Below are 26,505 nucleotides of genomic sequence, written 5' to 3'. Positions count from 1 at the left end.
TCGCCACTCCCCCCCCCCCCCCCCCCCCGCAGTGGGAGGTGGGGAGAGAATCGGGGGGGGACTAAAACTTGTGAGTTGAGATAATAACAGTTTAATCGAACAGAAAGGAAGAAAATAATAATAATAACAATAATAAAATGACAATAATAATAAAAGGATTGGAATATAGAAAACAAGTGATGCACTATGCAGTTGCTCACCACTTGCTGACCAATGCCCAGTTAGTTCCTGAGCAACGGTTCCCCCTCGGCAAACTCCCCTCAGTTTTTATACCACACATGATATCACATGATATGGAATATCTCTTTGGCCAGTTTGAGTCAGCTGTCTTGGCTGTGTCTCTTCCAACTTCTTGTGCCCCTCCAGCCTTCGTGCTGGCTGGGCATGAGAAGCTGAAGAATCCTTGACTTGTTGCCAAGTAGTGTTTACACTAACTGAAAACATCAGTGTGTTATCAACATTCTTCTCATACTGAACCCAAAGCATAACACTATACCAGCAACTAGAAAGAAAATTAACTCTATCCCAGCCAAAACCAGGACAAGGTGTTATCATATTAAAAGTTTGGAAAGAAGCAGAAGAGGCTCTTTTGTTAACTGGTATACCATGCTTTGTCCAAGTAAGAGAATTATTCTAGTTATCTTTCATTGACCATATCCAACAGGATGGACTTTCTGAAAAGAAACAGGAGCCTAGCCTAGTGCCATGTGAACAGTCAGCAATTTAAGATGTTTCTGGCGTAGCAGTGATCTTAATTTGAATTGGACTATCAGCAAGACACAAATGCTCCCTTACTGTTTTTCTGTATAAGTCCCCTATATAAATTATGCTTCTGTAAAACAATGTCAGAAGTAGTGTAAACCCCTGAGTATGTGTATGCAACTAGTAGTGCATCCTACTTCAAAGGAGCCTACATCTGTCTTGAACACTAGGATCTCAACAACTGAATTTCACATGGCACAAATGTGAGAGCTGCTGTTATTTAGTTTGGGACTATGTTTCTGTTTCAGCCTTGGTGACCACAGTACAGGAACACCTACCTGCTTATTCATTAGATGTCCTACTAGGGTGAAAATGTTTAGAACTTGCAGTATAAACTCTAGTGGCTGAGAACTTCAAAACTGGGCTTCTCCTAGCTGATTTTGTTTCTTAGAGTGAGTAAATAAAATATTTTACAGAAAATAAATGCTAATAGTTATGTAAAGAAATAAAACAATTAACAATTAGTATGCAAAAACTTTCGGTAATGCTGTATATTACTTAAAAAAGGACATGTAAGATCTATGACTTGTGTCCCCTCTTGCATCTCTTTCCATGTCTGTACTTTGCTTTTTTTCTTATTTAGGTTTTCTTTTTTTTTCTTTTTTTTTTTTCCCTTCATTAGAACAGGATTTTAATGTTGAACTAACCATTGATTTCAAAGACAGAGGAATTAGACTAGCCTTAAGTAATACTTAAATTTCACCCATCTAGAATTAGGAGATACATCATCTTTGACCTTACTCCAAAACTGGGAGCACAGCCAGTCCCATATTCTTCCTTCATCTCTGAGTTCATCAGTTCAATCTTGGATTGCCTCCAGTTTGGCTGGCGTCCTTTTCACTCAACTGAAAATGCCATCGACAAAGGTCCTGTAACCCTGTCCTGGTCAGACCCAGGTTCATCTGCCACCTCATTGTCCTTCCTCCCTGCTACATCCAGCTCTGGTGCTTGCTTGTTCCTTAATGTTACTCATTTGGCTGTTTTGATTTTTGTCTTAGTCTGGTTCTTATAAAGTCTGTTAGGTCACTCCTTTAGCATGTTTTTTTGCAGAATTGCCAACCTTTTTTCCACTGAAATCCTTCCTTAAATCCCTTCTTTTCTCCTTTTGTGACTGATCCCATGTATTTCTGAGCTTTAACTTACTATTTTTTTTATGTTGACTAAAATCCATGATTCCCCTTTTGCTTAAGTGTGGTCCCACAGACTTTGTTTTTTGGAGATGTTAGGTTACAGTTTATGAAAATAATTCAGTAAGTTTTGTTCACTCTATGATCTATTGCTCATGGGTTGAGAGGAATATAAACAGATTATTTAAAAGTCTTATTCTCTCACTCTGATCTCCTTTTCTGGATGTCCTCCAGTGAATTTAATTTAACATGGCTAATGCTGAACTCTCTGCTGCCTTGAAATGTTTGCATTTGCACACTCTGATTATATTCTCATCTTCTTTATTACTCGTGCCCAGTGGTCACCTCTAGTTCTCCCTGTCTTACAACTGTGTATCCAACTCCTGTGTCTGTTTTCTCACTAACACACGGAGATCTGGGGTTTTTTCTTTCTCCCAAGATATTCCAGGCTTCAGTGTGGGCCTCTGCCTCACCCCACTAAGTAATTGTACACAACTTCTTTTACTTTTCTCATTGGATCCTATTTCTTCCTCTTCCACACTGTCTGACTGCAATTAGGCAGTGCATTAAGAGTAAAGACAAGTTGCACAGCTCTTAGTTTCTTGGGCTAGTATTATAATGGCTCCTGGAACCCCGTGTAAATTAAATTCTTAGTACTTCTATTTCTGGTGTAGGTTATGCTTTATGGGTGTGATGCTTACTCCTTTGTTAGTATATGGCAAACATGAAGGACTAACAAATACCCAATGAAAGCATAAATCTTCAGAGAACTACCAGTTGTCATCGCATTTATGCTGAGGATGATGTTTTCAGAGGCTTATAGTTTGTTCAGATTTTGGGTAGATTTTAATGATGATTGGAAATGGCATGTTTATGAAGTATCTTTGACTTTTTTTGTCAAATTTCAAGTCATAGTCCAAAGGATAAAAACTCTAAAACAGTTTTAAAGAACTTATGACAAAACTTTCATGCTCTATCTTGGCCCATTTTATCAATTATTTCTTTCGAAACAGATTGTGGCAGATTCCCAGAATAAAAGATTAGCCTGAAAAATAAAAGTTGAATAAAGCTTTAAAAGTAACAGAAGTGGACAAGGTTGGGATTTTTAAGATGTTTTTTGAGAAGCAGTGGAAACTTCCTCTGTAGCTCTTCCCACCTACTCCTCTTATAATGTAAGGAGTATCTTAAAGAGTAAGTAAATGTACAATGGCAGATTTGCTGTCTAGAAATATGATGCCCTTTTTCTTAGTTTCCTGTCTCCTGGAGAGGCTGCTAATTGTTGCCTCATGGATGTCATGACTTCTTACTTGCCAGGCTATCTTTACAGCCTTTCATTATTCTGCTGCTATTTTATAAAAGGAAAAAAGTTTTAATTTTTTTTTTTTTAAATGGCCAAGCAAGTAAATGCGCAACTTATGGAAAGATAGATTAGTAAAAGACTGTTCAAAGAATGCTCTCTGAAAAATTGCTTGCCTTTTGAATAACTATTGCCTGCTTGTCTTTTAAATTTTTCCCTTTTTAGCAGTTGTGACTTGTTCAAGAGGGCTTCTAAAATTTCAAATTGAAATAAAATATGCTCTGACTGAATGATATGTAAGAAATTAATGCTTTGTGAAAAACTCTGTCAGTCCCAAATGACTGTGTCATGTTATTACATAATCGTATTTCTATAGTGTAGGTGTAGTCCTAAGCTTTTTAGCATGTTACCTCATTATATTATCCTATTACAGTAAAACACAAGGCTCATCTGGCTAAACAGTGCACCTTTGGCAAGAATGTAACCGCAGGCAAGTTTTGCAGCCACCTGTTGGAGGATCAGAATTTTCAACAAGTAGAGATCTCCTCTCCTGGTTAGCTCCCCTGTTAATGATGTATCACAGAAGCTAGAAGATTGCTATCTTTGGAGAGCCATCAGTAATGTGTGTAAATTGTATGCATTGGGATTAGAATTTAAACGGTTCATACACCAATAAAAGAAACTGGCGTTTTCCTATCAATGCAAAGCAACTTTATTTACACTGTGCTATTAAGAAATATTGACTGTATTTGGTGTTTGCATTTTATCCAGTAGTGTAGTAATTACTACACGTTTTGGATGTCTAGTCCCTAATTATGACTTTCCATTCCAGATTTTCCAGTTCACAGTGTGCAGTCTTAAGCTATGGGCGTTTTTTCCCTTTCATAACAGCTTTCTGCTTTTTTTTCTGACAAGGTTTCCAAGTAGTTTTGTGTGTTGTTTCTGAACATTAGGTTTAAAACACTTAAATTCTCAGTGAAAACTTAAATGATTTTGTGATAGAGGCTTTCTATTATAATTTTGGAAGTGCTTTTGAGAAGAAAACTAAGCATACCTTTGTAGCCATACTATACTCCTTGTTTGGGGAACTTATTCTCTATTGCATACTGAAGGGTCCAACAACTACTTTTTTCATGTGGCACTAAATAGCAATAGCTTCTTCTGTATGCATCCGAAATGTGTGCTAAGCTTTCATCTTTCTTTATTTCTGGTGTCATTTTGATTGGGCTAGCTCTCTTTACATCTTTTTCAATTCTTTTATTGAATGCTGTTACTGTGTTGAGTACTGCTGTTAATGCCTTCTTGTTTTATAAGTTATTTCAGCATCTTCTATAATGAAAGAGCTAAATGGACATCTGTAAGGTGTCTGTCTTTACTGTGTTATGATATTATTTTATACATAGGCATGTTTGACAGTTTGGGATAGGGACTGCCCCTTGTGCGATTCGTAGTTATGATACCTAAGTTGTCAGCCATTTCTGAAATAATGCTTCCACAAGGAAGCAGAGAGACAGCATAAATGGGAAATGCTATAAAAATGGCTGTTTTCCTATTATCTCCTGGCCACCTGTGGTGATGCAAATACTTTTTAAGAAAATAAAGACACTGCTTGCTTTCTGCTGAGTAGTAGCAGATGGTGAGACTTTGCAGGTCAGATGAAAGAGGAGTTAGTGACATGAAGACTTTACTTAATTTTAACTTATTTGCACTGCTTATGCCAGTCTGAAAATTAGTAGTTAAACAGATTGCAGACAGAGTCCTTTCTCAGAAGTCAGAGAGCCAAAATACCAGTGATCAGTTTCCAAAGAGCAACTTTTCCAAGAATTAACTTCGGCTAGGGAGAACTCTTCCAAACTGCAGCACAAAGCTGGCAACAATGCAGCAGTTCTTCAAGCATACTTTCAATGCTCAGGAATAAAATGTGTAAGACCGAATGTAGTCCCATCTTACGAAATTTGTCACAGCTGTATATTGGGGGTCAGTAGCGAAGACGACTTTAAAAGTTAACAAGTGAAAATTGTGGAATGGAGCAGAGAAAACAGATTGTTAATCTGCTGTCTTAATCTTTGTTTGTCATGTAGGTTACCATGGCAGTTGAATTTGGCTAAATCAAAGCCCCCATGTCTCCTCTTCTTTTCCATTGCCCAATCACACTTTGTGACACTTTGTCTTTTGTGGTGAACAACTCTGAATATTCCTGGGAGTAGTAAAATGGAAACAGTTGCATTATCACTGGGCTGAAGCATTCCTGTCATGTTGTTTCCCTGCTTCTTTATTTTTAATTTTAATTGCATATTTATTTTATAGTTGTTACGTCTAGCCCTGCAGTCTTCTAGCCTTATCTTTTTCTTTCTCCCTTCCACTTACTTGTGGTGATGCTACTGTATACGCTTTCAACTGAGGTATTTTATATGTAGGATGTTGCTGGGTTTTAATGCTTCTTTTTGCAGAGAACATTGCTTACCTGCTTGTTATTCTGAAGAACTGCTTCAAGAGGCACATACTGGATGTTAAGTTTGCACTACCTGTTTAAAATTTTCAAAATCATTGTGCATAGGGCGAAAGTGGTGGTCACCCTGTCACCTCAAGAGATCTTTATATTTTACGACTTTCTCTACATTAGTTCACTTTCTTAAGAATGACAGTCATAAAACAATGTCTTTTTTTTCTAGCTTGGAATTGAGAATACAGTGAGAGTTGAATTTGTGTATATTGCATGTCTCTGTTCTCAAGAGGAAGTTTTTACAGTAGTAATCACCTTTTCAAATGGAATAGAGGTGAAAGGAATTTGTAATGGAACAGATTTCTTTGGAAAATTCAAATTTGTCAGAATCCAAACTTATTGCAGAACTGTGTCAGTGTAAGTGAAAACAACTCCTGATGGAGAAGCTTCTGGCCTCAGCTTAGAATTTCTGGAGCGAATGAGAAAGGAGACACTGTCAGGTGGTTTAAGTAACAGCTGATAACCCAGTGGTCTTGGGATGTGGCCTTCCAAGTGGGAGTTCAAGTTGGATGTGTAAAGAGGCTAGATCTTGAGGTTCTTCTGTTTCATAGAAAGCTAGCCACTGTTCCCTCTTCCAAGGAAAGTTTCTTGTAAGCTCACCAGTTCAACCTATTCAGCTATATTAAATGCAGAAGTTATTGGGGAATAGGAAGACCAAGGCAATAACTCTGGAACAGAATGAGAATAGATGCAGAAATTTGGTTTCCTGATTTCCTTTGCCCACGAAGGCCCTAACTACAGGGCTGTTGGTTCTGTTGGCCCCTCATATCCCCAGGATATGATGTTGAATCCTGAGCAAGGTTTGATGGGCTCAAGCAAGTTCGTTCTGTTTTGTTGAGGAGGTTGAAGTAATTTCATAGGAAACAAATGTTTTGTGGTTTTTTGACACTTGAAGTGTTTATAAAGGAATTGTTGAAGCACAACAGTTTTCTGAAAAGAAAAAAATCACTCAAGTAGAATGCTCATGCATCAAATTTAGTTCATGAGGATAAAGTGCTACTTCAGCCATATATTACTGGATTATGACTGACTTGCTGTTTTTCAGCCTTGGAAGGCATCTGCGCTCACTAGTACAGCCAAAGGTAGTACAAGCCGAAAGCCGTGTTTAATCAATGCTCTGGTTCTGTCAGTGGTCAGGCAGAGCTTTGTTACTGAACCTCTGCTCAAAAAGTAAACCACTTTCCCTGTTGATGATGGTATTGATTTCTTTATTTTAAAAGCTGCTTAAAATAAAGCAGTCTCCTGCTGATAAGAACATTTTGAGGTAGTCCAGCTCTAGTTTCTCAAACTAAAACCTTGCTTGTCCAATTAACTATTTATATGCAGTAGGAACATGCAATTGGCTTTTTTTCATTTTAGAGGTTGTATACTTAGTATATTAGAATGATTAAACTTCCTGAATGGAAAAAAAAAAATAATTCCTTTCATGCACTTGAAACAGTCTAAATGACAAGCAGTTATATACAAATGTGGAACAAGCTCTTTGGAGCTCTTAGCCTGGAAAACACCTTCTGAGTCATGGAGTCTGGTCCCTGCTTATCCCAAGTACCATAAAATGTAATTTCTCCATGAGTTTATCTAGTTCCATCTTAAATGCAGTTATACTTTTTCCTCTCCCCGCTCTTCTAGTGCTTCCCATTGGAAGGCTGTCCACATCCAGACTGATTTGATGAGTAGGAACCTTCTTGTAACTATCACTCTGTGTTTACTCCTAGAACATTTATACCTGTCTGTGGACATGCCAAACTTTCTGTCCTCCTCTCTTCAGGATAACTTTGAATGTTTGGGGTTCTAGTGAAAAATTGTTCAAGCTTACTATTTGAAAATAAATGCCCTGCAAGATAGGGCCTGATTCCGTCATGGTGTAACACTGGAGCCATTGAGGAAGTTAGTACTAATTCACTGTAGTATAAGAAAGTTTAAAGGTACTGCTAATGGGCTCCCCCCATCTACTTCTCTGCTGACCTGAAGAGCAGAGGCTACTCCTGATAGCAGTGTGCTTCTGTACTGCCCCACTTTCTCCACCTTACTATGCATGATCTGACTGTGCTTCTTGCCCCCCGCCTTGAAAATTGTCAAAATACTTCTGGTCAGATTTTTTCCCCCTTGATTCTCACATTGCTAATTCATGCCTTTGCAAACAGTTTGGACAGATGTGTATACATTCATTGCTGTTTCAACTCCATCTCTTGTACCTCTTTTAAGCATTTTTCGCAATGGCTGTCTTTGTCCTTTGAACTGGGAGCAAGTAAACAGTTGATTAAAAACTGAAGTGGTGTTGAACAGAAGGTCATATTACCTGCATATCTCCAGGAGCAATACAGCTGCCAAAAGCATAGGTTCAAGGTTGCATGTTATATTCCAACAGTGGGGGATATACTAATCTTTAATTCAGTCTGTGGCCCAGGGAACAAACCTAGTCTGTCTGTGTAAAAAATGTACGACCCCTTTTCTGAAAGCTCAGGGTCTACCAGTATGCCTTCTCATGTTTGCTGCAGGCCTAGCTCATGGCCCTAGTTCTGGGCCCACCAGCCTCTTTCTATATGTCATTTGCTAGAGGCCTTTACTTTGAGTAGCTTACAGCATTCGCTTCCATCTTTAAAGATTAGCAGGAAAGTATATCTTTAGCTCAAGCAGTGAAGGAACATAATTAATATTTAATATATTAGGTATCTGAAATGTAACACTGTGGTACCTGAGAATGAAAATCTGTTACAAAAAGACATTCTTTACGCCTACTGAGAGCTGGCTGGGAAGAGAGTGAGTTAAACTACAGACCTGACTCTCTGTGACTCTGTTCTAAACGCTAGCATCTATAAGTGGTAAAATGTCTATTGATTAGGTACCATCAGATCCTGCAGGCAGTTTGCCTCGCCCATGTGCGAATGCTCTGCAGTTTTAAGAGCCAGTGGAAAGTGCTGTGTAAGGATGTGTGGAAACGAGCGCTCTTCTTGACATTGTGTTTAGTGCACTGGGCTCAGACAGCTTTAAGCTTTCAATGTCTGCTCAGAAATGAGTCCGAATAAATAAGACTGGGATCATTCATTACAAGGATAACCCCCCCCGCCGCCCCCACAAAAGAAGTGCTTCAAACACTAAATAGTGGAGTCTGAGCAAGATGAAGTGGAAATTCCAGATGTATTCAAAGCTCGATCACGGTAAGAGTATTCACTGGCTGTACTTACAATGATATCTAGTAAAAAATTGTCTCTGAAATGAAAAGATTAAAGGAGAAAGAGTTGGATGTGGAAATCCACATTTGTGGATGCTTGTATTGCAACTATTAATGATAAAAGCAAATCTGTTTGTTTGGATTTTTTTAATTTGGATTATTTTGTTTCTTTTGCTTGAGTAGTATTTAGACATCATAGAATTGGCAGCATATATCTTTTTTCAAAATGTTCTAATAATCATGCACATCTATGGCATTATCAGATTTGGAAAAGGAAAAATGAGATGGGCTAGTATATTAACTGACAAGGAGCTAAAGACAAAAGGTAAAGAGGATTAGATTTTGGGCAATATCTTGAATGAGTAGGAATTAGGACGTTCAAATGATTCACCCCTTTTGAAGGGTACGAAAGTGGAGACAGGGTTAATCTTTTGCCATTCTAAGTGTAGTTTATGGACTATCAACTTGAAGTCCAGACCTTCAGACTACCTTTCTGTCATGAGGGGTTTCATATTTTAAATTACATTTATAAACTTGCAAGTAATCTGAATGTAGCTGTTGTTAAATACCTTGTTTATATGTTGAACGCAGATATGTTTTAGTTGTAGTGCAAGTCCCCTCAAGGCATTTTTGAAAGATGACGTTTACCTCTGTAATTTCTGTTACATGATGAGTCTATTTCATCATCTTTCTCCATGTTGAACAGCGAATGAAAAGAATCCCAAAACAAAAACTAACATAAACCAAAAAATACTGTCTTTTATACTCAAAGCTCCCATGATGGGTTAGGAGCCAGTTATGGAGTTGTGTGATGTCTTAATTTATAACTGTTCATAGTTTATATGCTGTATATTCTATCAGCAAGAACATAGGTACTTCATATTTTATTACCCGCATAATGTATCCCATCTGTACAATAATTCTGAGACATACCGTGATTTTTTTAGTATATCTTAATTCATGAGGACTAATCATACTTCAAAAATTTGTAGTTAAATGATTGTACTACATCTTTTGAGAACTGGCATGGTGAAATATCATGTTCAGGAACAGTTTAATTGTCTTCCTCATTCATGCTATACCAATATTATCTACAGTCTGTTGTCTTCTGTTTTATTGCCCTGTAACCCTACATGTAAGCCCATTGAAAATCGACTGTGCTTACCCAGCTAAATCTCTGTAGAGCTTGTTCTTCCCTGTGTTCCCGGGACGGTGTGAGGTAGTAGTAGAGTGGGCAAAAAAAAATTTGTTCTGGTTTGCCTCTGACTTTTTTGAACCTTATTTTCCTCTGTGTTTTTGAGATTTGGATGGTGCAGAAAGAAGACAAATAGCAAAATCCAGTCCCTTTTCTTTTTTTTTTTTTTTTTACACAGTATGTACAGGTATGACTCTCCCTCTCCCTTTTACTCCCACAGTACTGGAAATTAGGCAGAAACCCAAAAATACATATCCTCTAAAAAGCTGGAATTAGACAAAGGGAAAGTACTAAGTTATTGAAATAAGTGCATTAATCAGACCTGTTTGGATGTTCAAATGCAGTAGCATAGTAATGGGAAAAGGATAGGCTTTTCAAGGAACATAGAGTGCAGGGCTATATAAAGAACCTGATGTGATTTTGTATTAAGCTTTTTATCCATTTATCTTTACCTTTATCTAAGGTCTGTGTATGTGGCTGGGTTTTTGCCATGTTTTTCATGCTAGAAAGATCTAATGAGCTTCCTTTGACTCTGACTGTTTGAGGCACCCTCTGTAAACCAAAACTTTTTACTTTATAACCAGCATTTGTGTGTTCTAAGTTGCTCTCAATAGAATAGTATCACTCTTGTCACAAATTATTTTTAGGCACATAGAAGCTTAGTCACATGGGATAGCAATTATGCCCCCAAAAAGTGTTAAATTATTTTGTTCTTCCCCCTACATCTCTCTTTAATGTTTACTAGCTGTGTAAAATTAAAAAAAAAAAGTTTCAATCTAAAAATGAAATATGCAACAGGACAAATACATGTTACCAATGTTTTACTCGGGCAATAGCGTGAATGAACAGTAACAAACATGATCATTGTAAGAAGATATGACTGTATTTTCATCCTGTGACTTGATTTTTTTTTTTTCCAGTTTTGTACTACAATATTTGCATATTTCCAGATCACTTACTAGGATACTCATGCAGTTGCTGTGATTGATCTCTATAGAGTTTACAGTATTATAAAGATTTAATCACAAGGTGTGCATGTTGATGCATACTGGGAGTCACAAAAATAACTACTTGAATTGTGGTCATCTAAAATCTTTCTGTTGGCTTAAAGCATAAGTTTGCCCTAGTTTTCATCAGACAATCTGGACATCTCCTGCTTTTAATAAGTGAATCAAACTCTGAGTAATAAGGATATAATCTGATTTGAGCCCACAGGATTGAGATACTTTAAACTGTTTTTTAGGTTTTTGTGTTTGGTTGTTTGGGTTTGGTGTTTTTTTTTTTTAAATTCTAAAAGCAAAGCACATTTTTAGCTGCCTTTCTATGAATATGGAAATGTAAATGACAAAAAAAGGGTTGTAAAGAATAAATATCTCAGTTTAATTTATGCTGAAATAATCCTGCTTCTTTTCCCTGGTTGTGCATTTGGTATAAAAAGATTACATAGAGTGTGGACTGAAATATTTTTCTCTAACCTATAAACTAGCCATATGTAAAGTAGTACAGCCATGATGGACAGAACCTGTTATCTCTCTAAGGAAAAAGTGGCAAAGAGTTCCTCATGCTGAAAAAAAGTGCTGAACTGTATTCTAGCATCGTATTGTACTGTAGATAACTAAACGATTAGATTTTCTGTTGTTAATAGAAGTAATTCCAAAATTGAAACATTAGATTTTTTTAATATAGGTTTGTGTTAAGTCTTTATCAGGCGATGAAGAGCACAAAACCAAGTCTGCCTTGATGTAGAGGTGGATATTGAGCTATTTGTGTTGGAAACAAAAGCTTTGATATTTTGAGCTTGTCTTTCTATATGAACTTCTCAACTTTTTTTTTTTTTTTTTTTTTTTTAATAACCACAGCAAGACCAGCTTTATACTTGGGCTGCAGTTAGCCAACCCACACATTCATCAGATTACATTGAAGGAAGCTTTCCAAGGAGAATTCCATCTGTGTGGCCCCCACCCAAACCTCCAGATGAAGAACAAAGACTCAAAATTACGGAAGAAGGTATCATTCTTGGACACAGACAAGATATATATATGGCATGGGGGGGAGCTGCTGTCTTTTAGAATCCAAGATATAAACTTAATATCTTAACTTCTAACAAATACCTGATTTTGAAGATCTTGGATTAGCATCAGAAATAAAGTTAGCTAGTATGAATCTAATAAAAAATATTCAGAAAAAATACATGCTTTTTGTTAACAACCAAGATGTGCACCTGGCATCTGCTGACTAATGGATTTTACCAGGTGTTGTGACCTTTGTTCTTTTCCAGTTTGCATACCTTCAGAGCCATGAAATATGGGTACTTTTTTCTTAAAAATATGGAAAACTTCAGAAGCCCACTGGTGGTGTACTGAAAGTTATTAGAGTGGTGTAAGGTATTCCTTTGTGGATTCAGCAGTTCCCTGCTGACAGAGAGGTAGGAAAAGTGTATCTGAAAAATAAATTGAGATCTTGTTTACAAAGTCAGTTTATCTTAAAATTTGTGAGGTCACTCTACCAGCCAAGTTTCTGAAATCTTCTGCGTACTCATTAAAGGCTTTATTTAAGATGAGAATTAAAACAAAACAAAAAAACCCTCATAGCTGACAAAAAAATTTAGAAGAGAATTTCAAACCTGTTTTCCGTTAGTAGTGTTCATGGGCAAATACCACAGGTTCTTGGAGTCTTAGCTTTGCGTTAGTGGCATTCAGTGGCTCTCAACACTTTTAGGCTGCATTCATCCCCATGACCTTCATGGAGAGCCACTGGGTATTCTCAAATTTTCCATTTCCTACCACTCTTTTTTTTTTTTTTTTTTGCATTGCTCAGATTTGAAGAATTAAGTCATTATTTCAACAGATCTCTTTGTATTACTTGTAGGCTTTGGGTGGAGTTAATTTCAGATTTGCTTCTCTTTGGGACTTCTCTACCACTTCCTCTGGAACATAAAGTATTCCTTGTATGGACACCATTTATCATGGCAGCACTCCACTTTTACTGGTATCACTTATTCCAGTGTTCACAAGCAAAATAAGTGATGCCAACAAAAATGCAATACTGCTATTCTGTGTATGCTCTATGTATGAAAGCAGCTCTATTAGAGGTCGAGGAAACATTTCAGCATCCATCTCACTGATGCAATTCAGAGTGTGGAACACTGCAGTATGAGAGTGTTGGGCTAGTTCAGTTTTTGACTAATGATCTATTATTTTATGCTGTATTCAATGAAAGTACTGTCATTTGTGATAGTAGAACTCATTGCCGTGTACTCTGAGAGGACAGGTTGCATTTCTCAACTTGGAGACTTAGCTAATGGACGTGTGATGAGAGTATTTATGAACATACTCTGCACTGGAAAAACAAAAGAGTGAATATTTTATTATTTCACTTTGAGGCTTTAGGCTGACAGAGGCTGGTGCAAGTTAACAACAGTTCTGTTGCCCTAAAATCTAGGAGAACATTGATTTCGTAAAAGATTTTGAAATGTAAAGATTTTTACCTTTTTTACCAATTTGGAAGCGTATTTCTACCAAAAGGATAATACGAATAATTTTTAAATTTATTCATTTTATACATGGTTTGTTTACATTCTATGTTGTTCTATTTAATATTATACCTGCTATATGGATGTAATGTGTACAGTACTTGTCTGTTCCTTATCTCAGCCACTGCCCTCTCAAAAACTGCAAAAATATTAAGAAAACAGAAGTAAAATGGAAAATTGTGTATTGTGATTATTTCTAAATGAAACAAATAGTTCTCAAAGTTTACTTGAGGTGCTGACAGAAATACTATTGAAATTTTGGGTTTTGGTGTGAATTTGCAGTGTAGGGCATGGAGGGAAATGGAAAAATTATACTTGTTCTGAATACAATTCAGGTAGATAAATAATTTAACTTTTTGTTTGATTGTTCACATGCTTGCCATGTGGAAGAACCTGGAGGTGAGTGATGTTTCATGTGAAGCCTGAAGGATAAACACCTTCCCCAAGATTTGTAATTAAATTATTTGATGTATATATGCCTTTGAAAGGTGGAGGCGACAAGCATTTTTTTTAAAGGTTTAAATTACTGTGTGCAGACTAGGGTTTTTTTGCATTACATATAATTATTGTTGTATGGATTAAACACACACAATATTAACATTGGAGATAATGGTTTATAAACAAACCCATCCATTTTATACAAAGGTATTGATCGGGAGAGGAAAGTAGCAGGATATTTTTATATGTAAATTCTTTACTTTTATTATACACGTTAGCATGAGGACAATACTTGGCCTTCAAGTTTTAAGTAAGGCAAGAGGAAATTCCATAAGGTTTTAGGTAATCTGTTCCAAAATTAGCATAGTAGTAAATAATCTGTTTAAGGTAGTACATATTAAATAGTTTTGCTGTGTGCTCTCTGTCATGTGGAGCATTGCTGGGTGTGAGGAAAGGGCTATTAGAGTGGTCAGTATTATTTGGGGCTTTTTTGGTCTGGTTGGTTGGGGGGGGTTTCTAGTTTGTTTTGGTTTGTTTTTTGTTTGGGTTTTTTTTTAGGTTGGCTGTTTATTAAAAAAATTATGTTTGGAAATACCTAATATGAATTTGAGTTCAAGTCAGCAAATGCTTATGCCAAAAATATTTTTCAGTTCTGGATTAATAAAAGGTTGTGGATGAAATGAGTCAATATCACCAGTAAGATCAATTGTGTGCCACCAATTTTCCATCTGAATACGCAAAAGCTGTTTCTGTCACTTCTTATGGTATTTGATTCTACCACTGTCAGACCCCAGTACATTGTTTGAATCTAAACACAACACAGTATTCGAAATGCAATTAGTTTAATGCTTTGCTGATTACACTATTCCACTTAACATATAGGGAAAGACAAATATGCAGGCACTGGAGCCCAATTATCCTGCTCTTGTGGGACTGTCCTAACCACCTGGGCAGAGACTCAAAGATTATACAACTTCTCCTGCAAAATGAAACAGTCCCAACACACTAACCTCTGTGTGGGTTTACACCCTGAAAACTAAGTTAGTCTGTAACAAAACTAGGCTTGCCCAGACATTCCTTTCCTTTGTTTTATGAAAAATGAAAAAAAAAAAAAGTTTGGTTTGGGTTAAAGGGAAGGTTTCATTCATCATATAGCACTCTTTTCCTTTTCTTTTCTTTTCTTTTTTTTTTTTTTTTTTTTTGATGGGGGGGTTGTTTGTTTGTTTTTTAGTTTTGCTTAACGAAGATAAAACCCTGTTAGTTTGCTGCGAATAGATTGTATTTGATGAATTTTGGCAAACTAACCTTAAAATTATCTGCTCATATCACCCTGAACTCGGCTTATATTTAGAACCCTTTTTAGAACAAAAATCTGTGTAAGGTAAAAATAAGCTAGACAATTCTGTCAAATTGTTAAATATTGACAAATATATAGGAACAGCCTTATCCTACTTTATTTTTTTAAGAACTTTTGAGTAAGGGAGGTAGTTTGTGCCAATTTGCATAACAGGAAACATTACTTTCTAAGTTGTGCGTGTACATGTCTTGTCTAGTACTAAAACGTTAGGAAAGAATAAAGCCTGGTGTAAGCAAAGATCAAATTAATCTTAAAGTTTCTCTCAACCATACAGAAAATTAAAATCACGTACACAGGCCTCAGGGAGATCACCAATGCCCAAATACCAGTGAAGTTTTCCTTGTTCTGCAAATCAATTGAGGTAGGGTTAGCCAAAAATGTTCTCTTCCAGATAATTTGTGAAACAAGTATCTCACAATTGCTTAGTTTAAAAACGTTAATACTCTTCCCTTCCTTCAGAAGAGACATTAATTGCTTTTACCAGAAAATAATAATTCACTATTTTTGGTGAGGTTCTTTTGATTGCAATGAGGAGTGAGTGTCCAATTCATTAGTAGCATCCTGAATTTTCTTCAGTAAAAAAGGTTGAGGTCTGTTAATTTTCAAGGGATGGCCTTGCAGCCACTGGCAATGAAACTTCCCCCTTGTATGTCTCGCCTCCCAACAGCTGGGATTGTCAAAAAGCTGTGAGGAGGCCAAAGGCTGAGGAATTATCAATCCAGAGGTACTGGACCACAACTGATTCACTCTTCCTGCAAACAGTCAACAGATTTGCCTGCTGTATAGTGGTACCCTTTAAAGATGTAAGAAGGGTGTGAGATGCACATGTTCTCTGGGCAGGTATAAGAAAAAATATTTCTATTCTTGTCCTGTGTACAAAACTAGGCTATGACCAGTTAAGGAGGCATCATTAGCAGTAGCTACTAAGCTGGTGACAGATCTTTACACTGTGTAGCTGCTGGTTTGGGGGGTTTTTTTGTGGTTGGGTTTTTTTTCCCTGTTTTTCTTTTTTCTAGTTATCTCCTATCAGACAAGGAGACTGAGGCACACAGAGGTTCTTTAAGGTCAGAGAAAAAAAAATCTGTAGAAAGGTCAGAATGGAGAGCAAAGCTTTTAATTCAGGCTCTGTGCTTTAACTACAAGACCCTCTCTCTTCCATAAATAAATTAAAATTAAGTCTTTGTTGTTCTCTGCAATGGCTTACCAAAAGACTTGAGGGTCCGTGTATTGGGTTGTTACATGCTTGTGTCATTTCCAGCACAAAATCTGTTATTTCTTATCCAGCAGCCAATCAAAATACTGAACTGTAAAAACAATGCAGGACTGTGCAGTATGTGTCTCTCACTGAAGTAAATATTAGTGCAATTGAGGTTTTAATGTAATTTCTCTTGTGCTTAGGTTTGGTTTAAATAGAAATGTTTTTATGAAAACAGAGTTCTCAAAGACTGGTATTTGTAGAGAGAATAATAGTTATCCAGGTTTTAAAATAGGAAAGGGAATCTAGTTGGGGGTGTGTGTCTTATGTTTTGATGCCCATTTTCCAGCTAAAATACACAGATAAAAGTTCTTAGTCCCACCACTGTTTTATTTTTCATCATCACAGCGATAGTTGGAGATCAGTAGTTCCATTTAAAACCACCATGCTGGGACAAACAATTTTTTTCTCCATTTAAAGACAGTAATGAAGTGAAGGAATGCATAGATATTCATTAGGATTCTTATTAGTTATTCTAAAGTAGAAAATAATTGAACAAGATACAAATAGAACAAAGTACTGCTGTTTTATTTTTCAATGGAAATGAGTAACGTGGTCAAAATTCCAAAAGTCAGATTAATGTTGTTTCTTTGCCCAAAAGAGAGAGTGTGGAATTTAGTACAAAGGTGAAGAATTAGTTTTGAAGAATCAGTTTGAATGTCCCCAGTACTGGGAAGCTCTGACTGTACACTTACACAGTAAGTGTACTGTCCCAAACCATCCCTTTGTAAGGCCGAGATGTTGTATACAGTGAATTATAAAGCTAGGATGAAATTGAGATTTCTCAAAAATGTATTTGCAATAGTAAGGCCAATTGCATTCAAGCACACTTTTAAAATGAGTTTAGATCTGTATCACTGTGTGTATAACAGAATGTGTATAATAGAGTCATAAGTAACTATTTTTCTTTGAATCAGAAATTTTGACAATCAAAATGCACTTCTTTCAAGTTTAAGATGATGGCATTTAATGTTGAGTCATAATACATACATTGCAAAGTGAGATCAGGCTGGCTTTATTTACACATATAATCTGTTCAGTTAATTTTAGGTGGATAATTTGGAAAGTGGGACAGTTAACATTGTTTTCTTTTTAACTCTACCCTCTTTTAATGAAATTCTTAATGTGTATTTCAAAAGATCAATGATTTTTTTTTATATAGAACTTTTAAAATCTGTGTCTTCTTTTCAAATTCAGAGTTGAAATCTACTGTCCTAGAAACAGAGAAACAGTGCATAGAAGATGTTCAGCAGGTACAGGTAAGATTCTAACAGAAGTGTTTTATCTACCATTTTGTAAAAAGACCAGAAAAACATTACTTCAGACATTTTTGCAGTAGTTTAGTGTACTGAATGTTCTGTCTGCAAACATTCGGAAGTGTGGATTTGATTCTAAATTTTGATTTCAAAGTGCTTACATGCTCCATAGTGTATCTAGGTACAGAGACTGAAGGTTCCTGCCTGTCTAAGGTGATTCTTGTAAAATGTTATTGTTCATTTCACTCAGAAGTAAGTTAACAGTTGGTTCTGGAGGTCGGATGCCATTACTAAGGAATAGTAATAGAAGATCTGGTTATATTAGCTAATCTACAAAAGTTCATGTCCATAATAGTGGCAGAGATTTTTTTCTGTTTCTCCACTGAAGTTTATAGTGGTGGTAGTAGGTGAACAGACTTAGGGTGCCATGCTGGACTTCAAAAGGAGATAATGTAATACTGGGATAGTGGAGACTTAGTCTGGGTTGGACTTGTTCAATGTAAACACAACCTATTTTATTTTATCTTTTTTAACATGTCACCACTCATGTTATGTTATTCATTAAACATGGTGCAGTTTGATGGAGTTGAGGAAATTCAAATTGTGTTTCCTCAGAAGACTAGCTTTTTTTTTTTTTTTTTGTGAAAGCTCTCCGATCACAGGTACCAGACTTATCTTACTAGAGAATAAGACTATTCAATTGTTCTGGAGGTCAGGAAGAGGAAGGTAAAGTTCTGGTGTCTTTGAATCTTAGTTTGCAACAAAGAGTGGCCAAAAGCTCTTGATATCTATTTCTTTTTTCTTTTTTTTTTTTCTTTTTTTATTTCCTTGGTGGGGTTTGTTTTTTGTGGGGGGCTTTTGTTGTTGTTTTGGGGTTGGGTTTTTTTTTGTTGTTAATGTCTGGATGGCTCAAGCATCACTGCATTGAGCAGCTTTTGTGAAAATGATCAGTAGTTTGCTTATAAGGGAGAAAATAAGGAATGCTTAGTGAAATGCGTGCTACTGATCTTTAGACTTGCAAATTTAATCCACGTTCGATCAAGTATTTTATAACCATGGGTGGGCACAGTAGGTATATTACCTTTATGGCTTTTGTCTTGCCAAACAACATTAAAGGAGTTCTAGTCAGTTACATAAATTCTTCTACCTCCATAATTATGAACATTTAAGACTAGAGCCCATTGATAACATCACAAAATTATTCTACGTTGCAATATTTTAAGTTTCATCTAAAATATATTTGTCCCATGCTATTTTTATATTTCAGTCACCCAGGTTTCAGTAGCAATACTTTCTAGTATTTCTTGTGAAAAAGAACTTTTTCCTATACTACCATAACAGTATTGCACATAAGGAGCCTATTTAATCTGTCTCTAGGACTTTAATACATTACAAGAAACAACTTATATAAAAGACTTTTTAAAATTGGAGATGTAATTAATGGAAATAGGTTCATGAATGCTTAGGTACTTTACCTAAAAAAAACCCTGATTCTTTTGCTATTGAGAATTAAGTTTAACCAGCAGCACTAGAGTACTGTTTGATTGCTTGAAGAAATAATGTTTACTTCAGGTTGGGGTTTTTTTGTTATTTTTAAAACTAGCCTATTATGTTGTCCAATTACTGAATTGCATTTGCTGGTGATGTTAGAGATTCCCCATCCCTCTTGCTCAGTGTTGATCTCTTATGACAGTAATGTGAACTTCTTCCATTCTGTACTATTATTCATCAAAGAAGAGCAGAAATAACTTATGAATGCATGATCACCTCATTTGCACAAAATCATCTCAAGTTTTTGCTATATTATGTCATCATCATTCTGGTTTATTTTTAAAATTAGAATGGAAATTATTTAATTTGAGGAGCTGTATGAGGATAAAATGTTTTCATGTGTTCAAATTATTTCTGTACAGTCCCAAACAGTTGAGTGTATTCTACCTATCTATCAATATCTATCTATATCAATTTATAAAAACATCTGGAAAGTAGAATAGTCACACTAACTTTTTTGTCATGTTTGTAGATAAATCCTTTACTGCAATCAAATCATTCTTGGTGTTATTTGTACTTTTTTTAAGTGGTGAAATACTATGAAATGTTTCTATCGGAGATCTAGCCTCTTCTATTGTTTGTCTAGCTTGTCCATAGTTTTTCTTTCTGAAGAATGCAAGCATTGGCTGAAGTGAGCCAAGTAGGTGATTTTTCTCTTTTCTTTCGATACATGACAAAGAGAGCCCTAGTGTAATATTTGAAATGGATCAACTAAGTCTACTTACAAGCTTTTCCCCTCTCCCCTCCCTCGGAAAAGACATTTTCCACATGCTATTAAAATAATTGGAGATAGCTGATACTGACATAGAAACAACTGCAAATGTAACATGACGCTGATAATTTATCTCACTTATGATAAACAGTTAACTAAAAGATTCAGAATAATTCTAAATTAAAAGCACAAATAACACACACGCTGAGCCTGGATTCTATGCTGTCTTGCCACTGGAAGGGGCTTTTTTATATATCTTCTCCATTTCCTTACCTTTACAATGTTAGACATAACTTTCATATTTTGCAGAGTAATTTCCTAAAGTTTTTAAGACTTATCTTTGGAGTCCAAGATAGCTAATTTTCAAAAATTACAAATAAAAAAAATGAGGGCCTGAGGATGTGCTTGCTTCTAGTGCAGGAATTGGTAAGCAGAGGAAAAATACTTAAAATTGGCAGCCATTTCAAGTCCTGGTTTTGAAATGCCAGAGGAGCAACAATTTCTGCTTAGTCTTCCCAGTACAAACAGAGAAAGCTTTGTTAGGCCTAACTCCTTTAGTGAAGGAAGAAGAGAAAAATTGAATGTTCAGATTTAGAATCTCCAGCTTCAAACCTGATTTTTAGATTTGACAACTGTACTTTTGTGCAAGAGCCAATTTCCTTTCTGTTTTGTGCACCAATCTTTTGTGGTATCCTTGCAATTCCCCCTACATTCTAACTCAGTTTTCAGGTTTGCTTGATTTTGTTTACATGGTAGGTAAAAAAAGATTCTTAGCAGAATGAAAAAAAAAAAAAGAAAAAAAAAAGGCATCTTATAGTTGTGAGTACACGAAAAGTAGGCTTTGGTTAGTAGTGGGACATCACAGAACCAAAAATCTGAAGATGTCTGGAAGTCACCTAAATTCCTTGTTTTCTTATATGCCTTATTATCAAAATATTTAAAATTTCTTCTTTTTTTGATCGTTTGTGATGAGTGTCTATTCTGAGTATCACACAAATTTAAAAATAAAGTCCTCATTACATTTATTTAAAGGTCAGCATCCGGATGTAATGAATTATTCTTCATGCCACTGACGATGCCTGGTCTCTGTAACCCTGTCTCAGGAGATGAGGTTTTGCCAGACTGTTCCAATTTCTAGCAGTTTGGTCATGAGATAGGCTGCATCGAGTATTTAAACTATATTTACAGCAAAAAAGCTTGCCATCAAAAAATTCTTATGCCTGTAATGTTTCCAGCTCAGTTGTTCACTTTGATTTGGTTTAACCCATTTAAACCAACAAATAAACCCTGAACCAAAATTATGTGTCTTCTTGGAATGCCACGTACTTCAACTGATAGTAACAACCAGTCAAAATTTTGGCAGTTCTCAAGCACAGAAGACAGATTTCTAATACATGATCTATTGGTGTGCTTCCCAACAATGTCATAGGGAAACAGAGCTAGCCTTAAAACTCTTAAATTCCAGGACATGGTTTGCCATGTTGAGTATACTTTCTACTTTGAAAACATAATATTATAAGTCTGACTCTCGGAGTGTCTCTTTAGGGTATTCTTAACTACCACGCTTTACAGGTAACCCCTCTCTCAGCCTTTCAGCAGGGACCTTTTTTCTTACTCTAGTCTTTAAATACAAATTATTATAACTCCTTAGGGTAATAACTTAGTGACATTTGAAATGTTCCAATTCTGACATTTAATAATACAAGAAGAAAGGTTGTGAAATCCTTTAAGATAAATACATGATCAGTCTATTTAGAAAATATAAAACATTGGCAGGATTGGGATTTACTTTTCATTATTATAAAATGTCGCAGCTAGACTTAGTCTCTGAAACATGCATGCTGCTCAAAACTCTCTTAAACGAAAGTTCAGAAAGATTATTCTTTACAGGTGAAGGTAAGATAAAGAAGGTAAATATAACAGTTGTCTGAAATTGTGAAATAAAACCTGTTTTATTTTGGTATTATATGGCTTCCATCAGGGTAGAGGCAAACTGTATACAAGACTGGTTAATAACTGTGTTCAACAGAAACTGGAGGAAAATTAGGAACTCTTCCTTTATGAGCTCCCAAACCATTCTATGGCTGTGGCTCTTTTTACACTGCTTCATTTTATATGTGTCTTCTTGAGATATTCATTCAGAAGGACCCAGTGATCCTGGGAACACGTCACTTCTCTTCTGCCCCTTCACTACTTGCTAGGTTACTTTTTGTAAGGGGGAAGAGAAGGCTTGGGGAGGCAATCAGTAGTTCTTCTAAACCAATTCTTTTCCTACAAAAGTATGACTGCTGAAATCGGATTTCAGCTGGGGAAAAAAGGTACACACTTGGGTAAAAAAAACCAACAAAAATGTATGTTGTACTCACAAGGATCTGCTATATTCGGTTGTCTCAATGAGGAAAGAAAGGAGTATGAAAAAAGCAAACTTTTCTGGAAGTTTTCCATATGAATTGAATGATAGTGAAGTCTGTACCTATTGCATTTTTCGAAGTAAATACTATAGCTAACTGACGATCTCTGTCCTGACAAATAGAATTGGATATATTGTTTTAAGGAGAACTGTATCAATGTAAACTTCCTGCATCAGCATGCTGGTATACCCCAATCTCAAAAAACAAAAAGCTAAAAAAATTCAGAGGTATAAATCTCTCTTGTTCTTATCTTGCAAAAAATAAAGCCGGGCTTGCAATATGTGGTGCACAGGAACTTATGTTCTAATTGTAGGTCCAATGTTTAACGTTAGAATTGAGATATCTTAGGTTAAAGTGCATGAATATCAGGAAGCATATGTAGGCAGATAGTGTTTTCTTGTTAGCCTTGAGGATAAATTATGCTTTATCAAAAATGCACAGAAAGGAAACCAAGTTGTGTGAAAGAAGATGATAGAAACCTGGCAGAAGATACTACTGCTGGGGTCATAGGAACTGCTTAAGTACAGAGTGTTTTGCTCAGGCAGTAAAAAGGAGTCTAACCTTTGTCAAACTTCACTCCAGGACATAAGTGCAAATCAGGTATACTGTCTTTCATGTTCATGAAATATAGTTTTTACGCAGAAGTTTCCAATTTTATTGATGGAAATCTGTCTTTGATTCTTAATATTAGAACTTACTTTTCACTTTAAACCTGCTGAAATTTTCAGGTTTCTTTTTGTTTTTAGAAAGCCTAATAAGCACTAATAGATTTTTCATGCTCTACAACTGTAGCAGATTAATTAATTATACTTTTTAAAATATGAAGCGAGGTTCTCTGAGTTGAGACTTCAATATAATTTAAACAGAGATTGTCTGTTCCAGTCTGTTGTTCTTCCTATATGAATAGTAGCTGAACTTTGTGATTAAAACACTGTCTTCTGATAATGTCAGGATTTCTTAGGCCCTGAAGGAAGCATGAGGACGCAAGTAGAAATATTAAAAATGAGGTCATTAGAGAGCCTGAAAGACATCATAAAGAAGTCAGCCTATTCAGCCACTAGATGGCAGTTAAGTATTTTTTAATGAACTGTGCAAAGCACTTGTGTGTCATTCCCGGGGGGTCCTGCAGATACCCTATAGTGAGAATATTAATATTTTAATTTTTTGAAGTCAGAAAGTGGTAGCTTCCTGGTAGTTAATAAGTTAGCCTGTAAAAAGTATGCACACTTGCTGTGCTTAATCTGACCAAGGTTTAGTAATTGGAGCATCTCTCGAAGGTAGTAAAAACGTGTCCTAAAAATAATAACAAAAATCCTGAAACATTAAATGTTTAGAAAGTTCTGTTCTGTCACTGTTAAGTTGGGGTTTTGGGGTTTTGTTTTGTTTTGTTTTTTTAAACCAGTGGAGGGAAGACATTTGATTTGGTCTACAAGTCTTCTGGATGACTGTCTTTGTGGTGATAATTTAAAAGTTTTACTGCTGAATTACCATCATTTAAATAAAGAGGTCAGTTTTCTGTTGGATATGAAATTCATTTCTTCAACGGTAATCCTGAATCTTTTCCATTTAGTTCTGATGAGGAAGAGATTTAAAAAGAAACAAACAAAAAAGGATAAAAGTTCATCAGACATAATTTTATCAATTAATTGACATACATAGAATATAAATCATAGACTTCATATTTAAATAAAAATAAATTAGTATAGTATGTCAAGCCTGTGTGGTAGAAAAATAAAAGGAGTTAATTCTCAGGACAAATGTTAGTATTTTGTATTATATCCAGACTTCACAATACTTGGATTGACTTCCGTTGTTTTGCTTGAAGGCAGTGTTTGCTTCTTTAAAAGGAACAATACGTTGGTATAATTTTCAGTGGAGTGACAATAGCACATTTTTGCACTCTTCCTCTTGGCCATGGTGAGACTAAAATTTGTTTTGTTCTAATCTGTGTTCTTGATGTTAATGTCAAGATGAAGTTTTACTTACATGCTCTTTTCAATTTGAAGGGCCCTTTATTCTGTTTTTCCACTTTGACATGTGGCATGCTCCCTCAATTACAGCTCTGAAATAACATAAAAATCGTAGTATAATTTAGGGCTGAATAGACATTAGGAGGTCATGCTGTCCAATCACTTTCCCTCCAACACTCTCCTCCAAGCAAGGCTAGCTTAGATGTTTGGTTGTTTTTCTCAGGACTTCGCCCATCTCTGAGGATGGGTATGTGGTAGTGCTCATCTGTACTTCCTGCTTTGCCTAGTTGGTGGTAAAATAAGTCTTGCTACATTTCTGATGTGTTGTTTTGACAACAGCTTAAGGAGATGAAAATGTGTGCTCTAAAAGCACATATATTTCCTGTGAGTTACTCCTAATTCAAATACTGTGTACTTACAGGCTTTGATTAAAATTCTCAAGAAACTGCTGGTCAAGTTCAAATGATTCATCTAGTTTCACAACTTCTACATCACAAACTTTTATGAGCATATGGCAGATCATAATACAAATTTTGCATCTTGTAATCATAATGGGCATTCTGCATTTTCCATTTTGACTATGCTTTATACTCAGACAAAACAAGACAGACTTTTTTTGTCATTTTAGGCACAACTTCTTTGAAAATAGCACCAACCTTAAGGTTCAGGCAAGAATAATGTCTGAACAGCGTGCTTGCAAATTCTATCCAATGGAAGTTAGGATTTACAGACTTCCCTTTCTTCTGTCATTGATGGGAAAACAAGGAAAAATGAGAGTAAAACTGAGAAACTTATTTTAACCAGAATTACTTGGTGGTACTTAAAATCCTTTGCTATAATGTGAAAGACTTTCTCCTTCTTTCTGAAGAGATGAATTATTGTATGGGATGGGGCTTGGATAGGAAGAATTACTTGTTTTCTGTCTGTGTGTCTGTAATTCTGAGCGCTAGCATGTTTCTTCTCTTGCCTTCTACAGCGAGCTTCTTGTAAAATGTTAGCAGAGTACTGTCACTGCTCTGAGGGAGCAGTGAATAGAAATGCATGATAGGCATACACTTATTGAAAATGCAGTTTTGAACTGTTTTCTATTTTCTCCTCTGAATTCTCACTCTTTTTACTCACGAAGATAAGTAAATTGAGATAGTGTTCATTCTATCTATGCATTCCTGGTAAGAGCAAAATATATAGCAAAGCTGTATTTATTAATTGTTAAAATACAATTTATTTTCTTAAACTCCTCTCTCTAAAATGGAAATCCTATTTCAGATTAAAATCTATAAAATCCTCCTTTCCCAAAATATGGTTTAAATTGGAAGTTTGATTATTTACATATGAAATTCCTCTCACCTTTTGGAGAGAAGTAAAACAAAGAGGGTTTGTATATTCAATGATACGATACTATATCTGGATTACATAGACTATTTTAGGTACTATAGTATTTACTATTCCAAACTTTTTTTAAAAGAACTCCACAGAAATTGAAAAGAACAGATGAAGAAATCGTATTAAATACAAGAGAGCAGCATGAAAAAGTGTGTGTATACAAGTTGGTGTGCATATGTGTATAAACACACATACAGATGCCCACTCCGTAAAATGTGTCTTCAAAGAATATCTGGTCACAGAAATAAAATTTCTTCTTGTGACTTTTCTAGCAGGACAGACTGATCTCATTTGTCAAGTTGGCTTTAACCTGTTTGAGAGACCTCATCCAGTCAAAAGTGAGCCATGTTCTAAAGATTAAATTCTTCTTTTATTTCTCTCAGCATTTAAGATCAGGTGCTACTTTACAGTGGTGTAGATCCTGAGAATTTCCACAGGACTCTATGTGTAGGAGAGATCAGTAATGCTTTTCTTAGTAAAAATGAATATTTCTTTAACTTAGAAATATCCAAAGTTTAAAAAGAAACAAATGCCCCCCACCCCCCCCCCCTCCCCCCACCCCCTACTTCCAACAATTACCCTGT

General features: G+C 35.8%; 1 protein-coding gene across 1 annotated transcript in view; it reads left to right on the top strand.

Moving 5' to 3' along the window:
- Positions 1-26,505, top strand: part of FMN2 (formin 2) — a 162,012-nt gene that overhangs the window by 21,523 nt on the left and 113,984 nt on the right. Inside the window, exons 3-4 of the mRNA XM_010562944.1 lie at positions 11,916-12,063; positions 17,836-17,891. Of these exons, the coding sequence (XP_010561246.1) occupies positions 11,916-12,063; positions 17,836-17,891 (204 nt within the window). The remainder of the gene's footprint in view (positions 1-11,915; positions 12,064-17,835; positions 17,892-26,505) is intronic.

The sequence above is a fragment of the Haliaeetus leucocephalus genome, unplaced genomic scaffold (genome assembly GCF_000737465.1).
Source record: "Haliaeetus leucocephalus isolate CR32 unplaced genomic scaffold, Haliaeetus_leucocephalus-4.0 Scaffold162, whole genome shotgun sequence".
In the NCBI taxonomy this organism is placed as follows: Eukaryota; Metazoa; Chordata; class Aves; order Accipitriformes; family Accipitridae; genus Haliaeetus; species Haliaeetus leucocephalus.
Note: the sequence above shows the minus strand (reverse complement) of the source record. Positions and strands in the feature narration are given on the sequence as shown.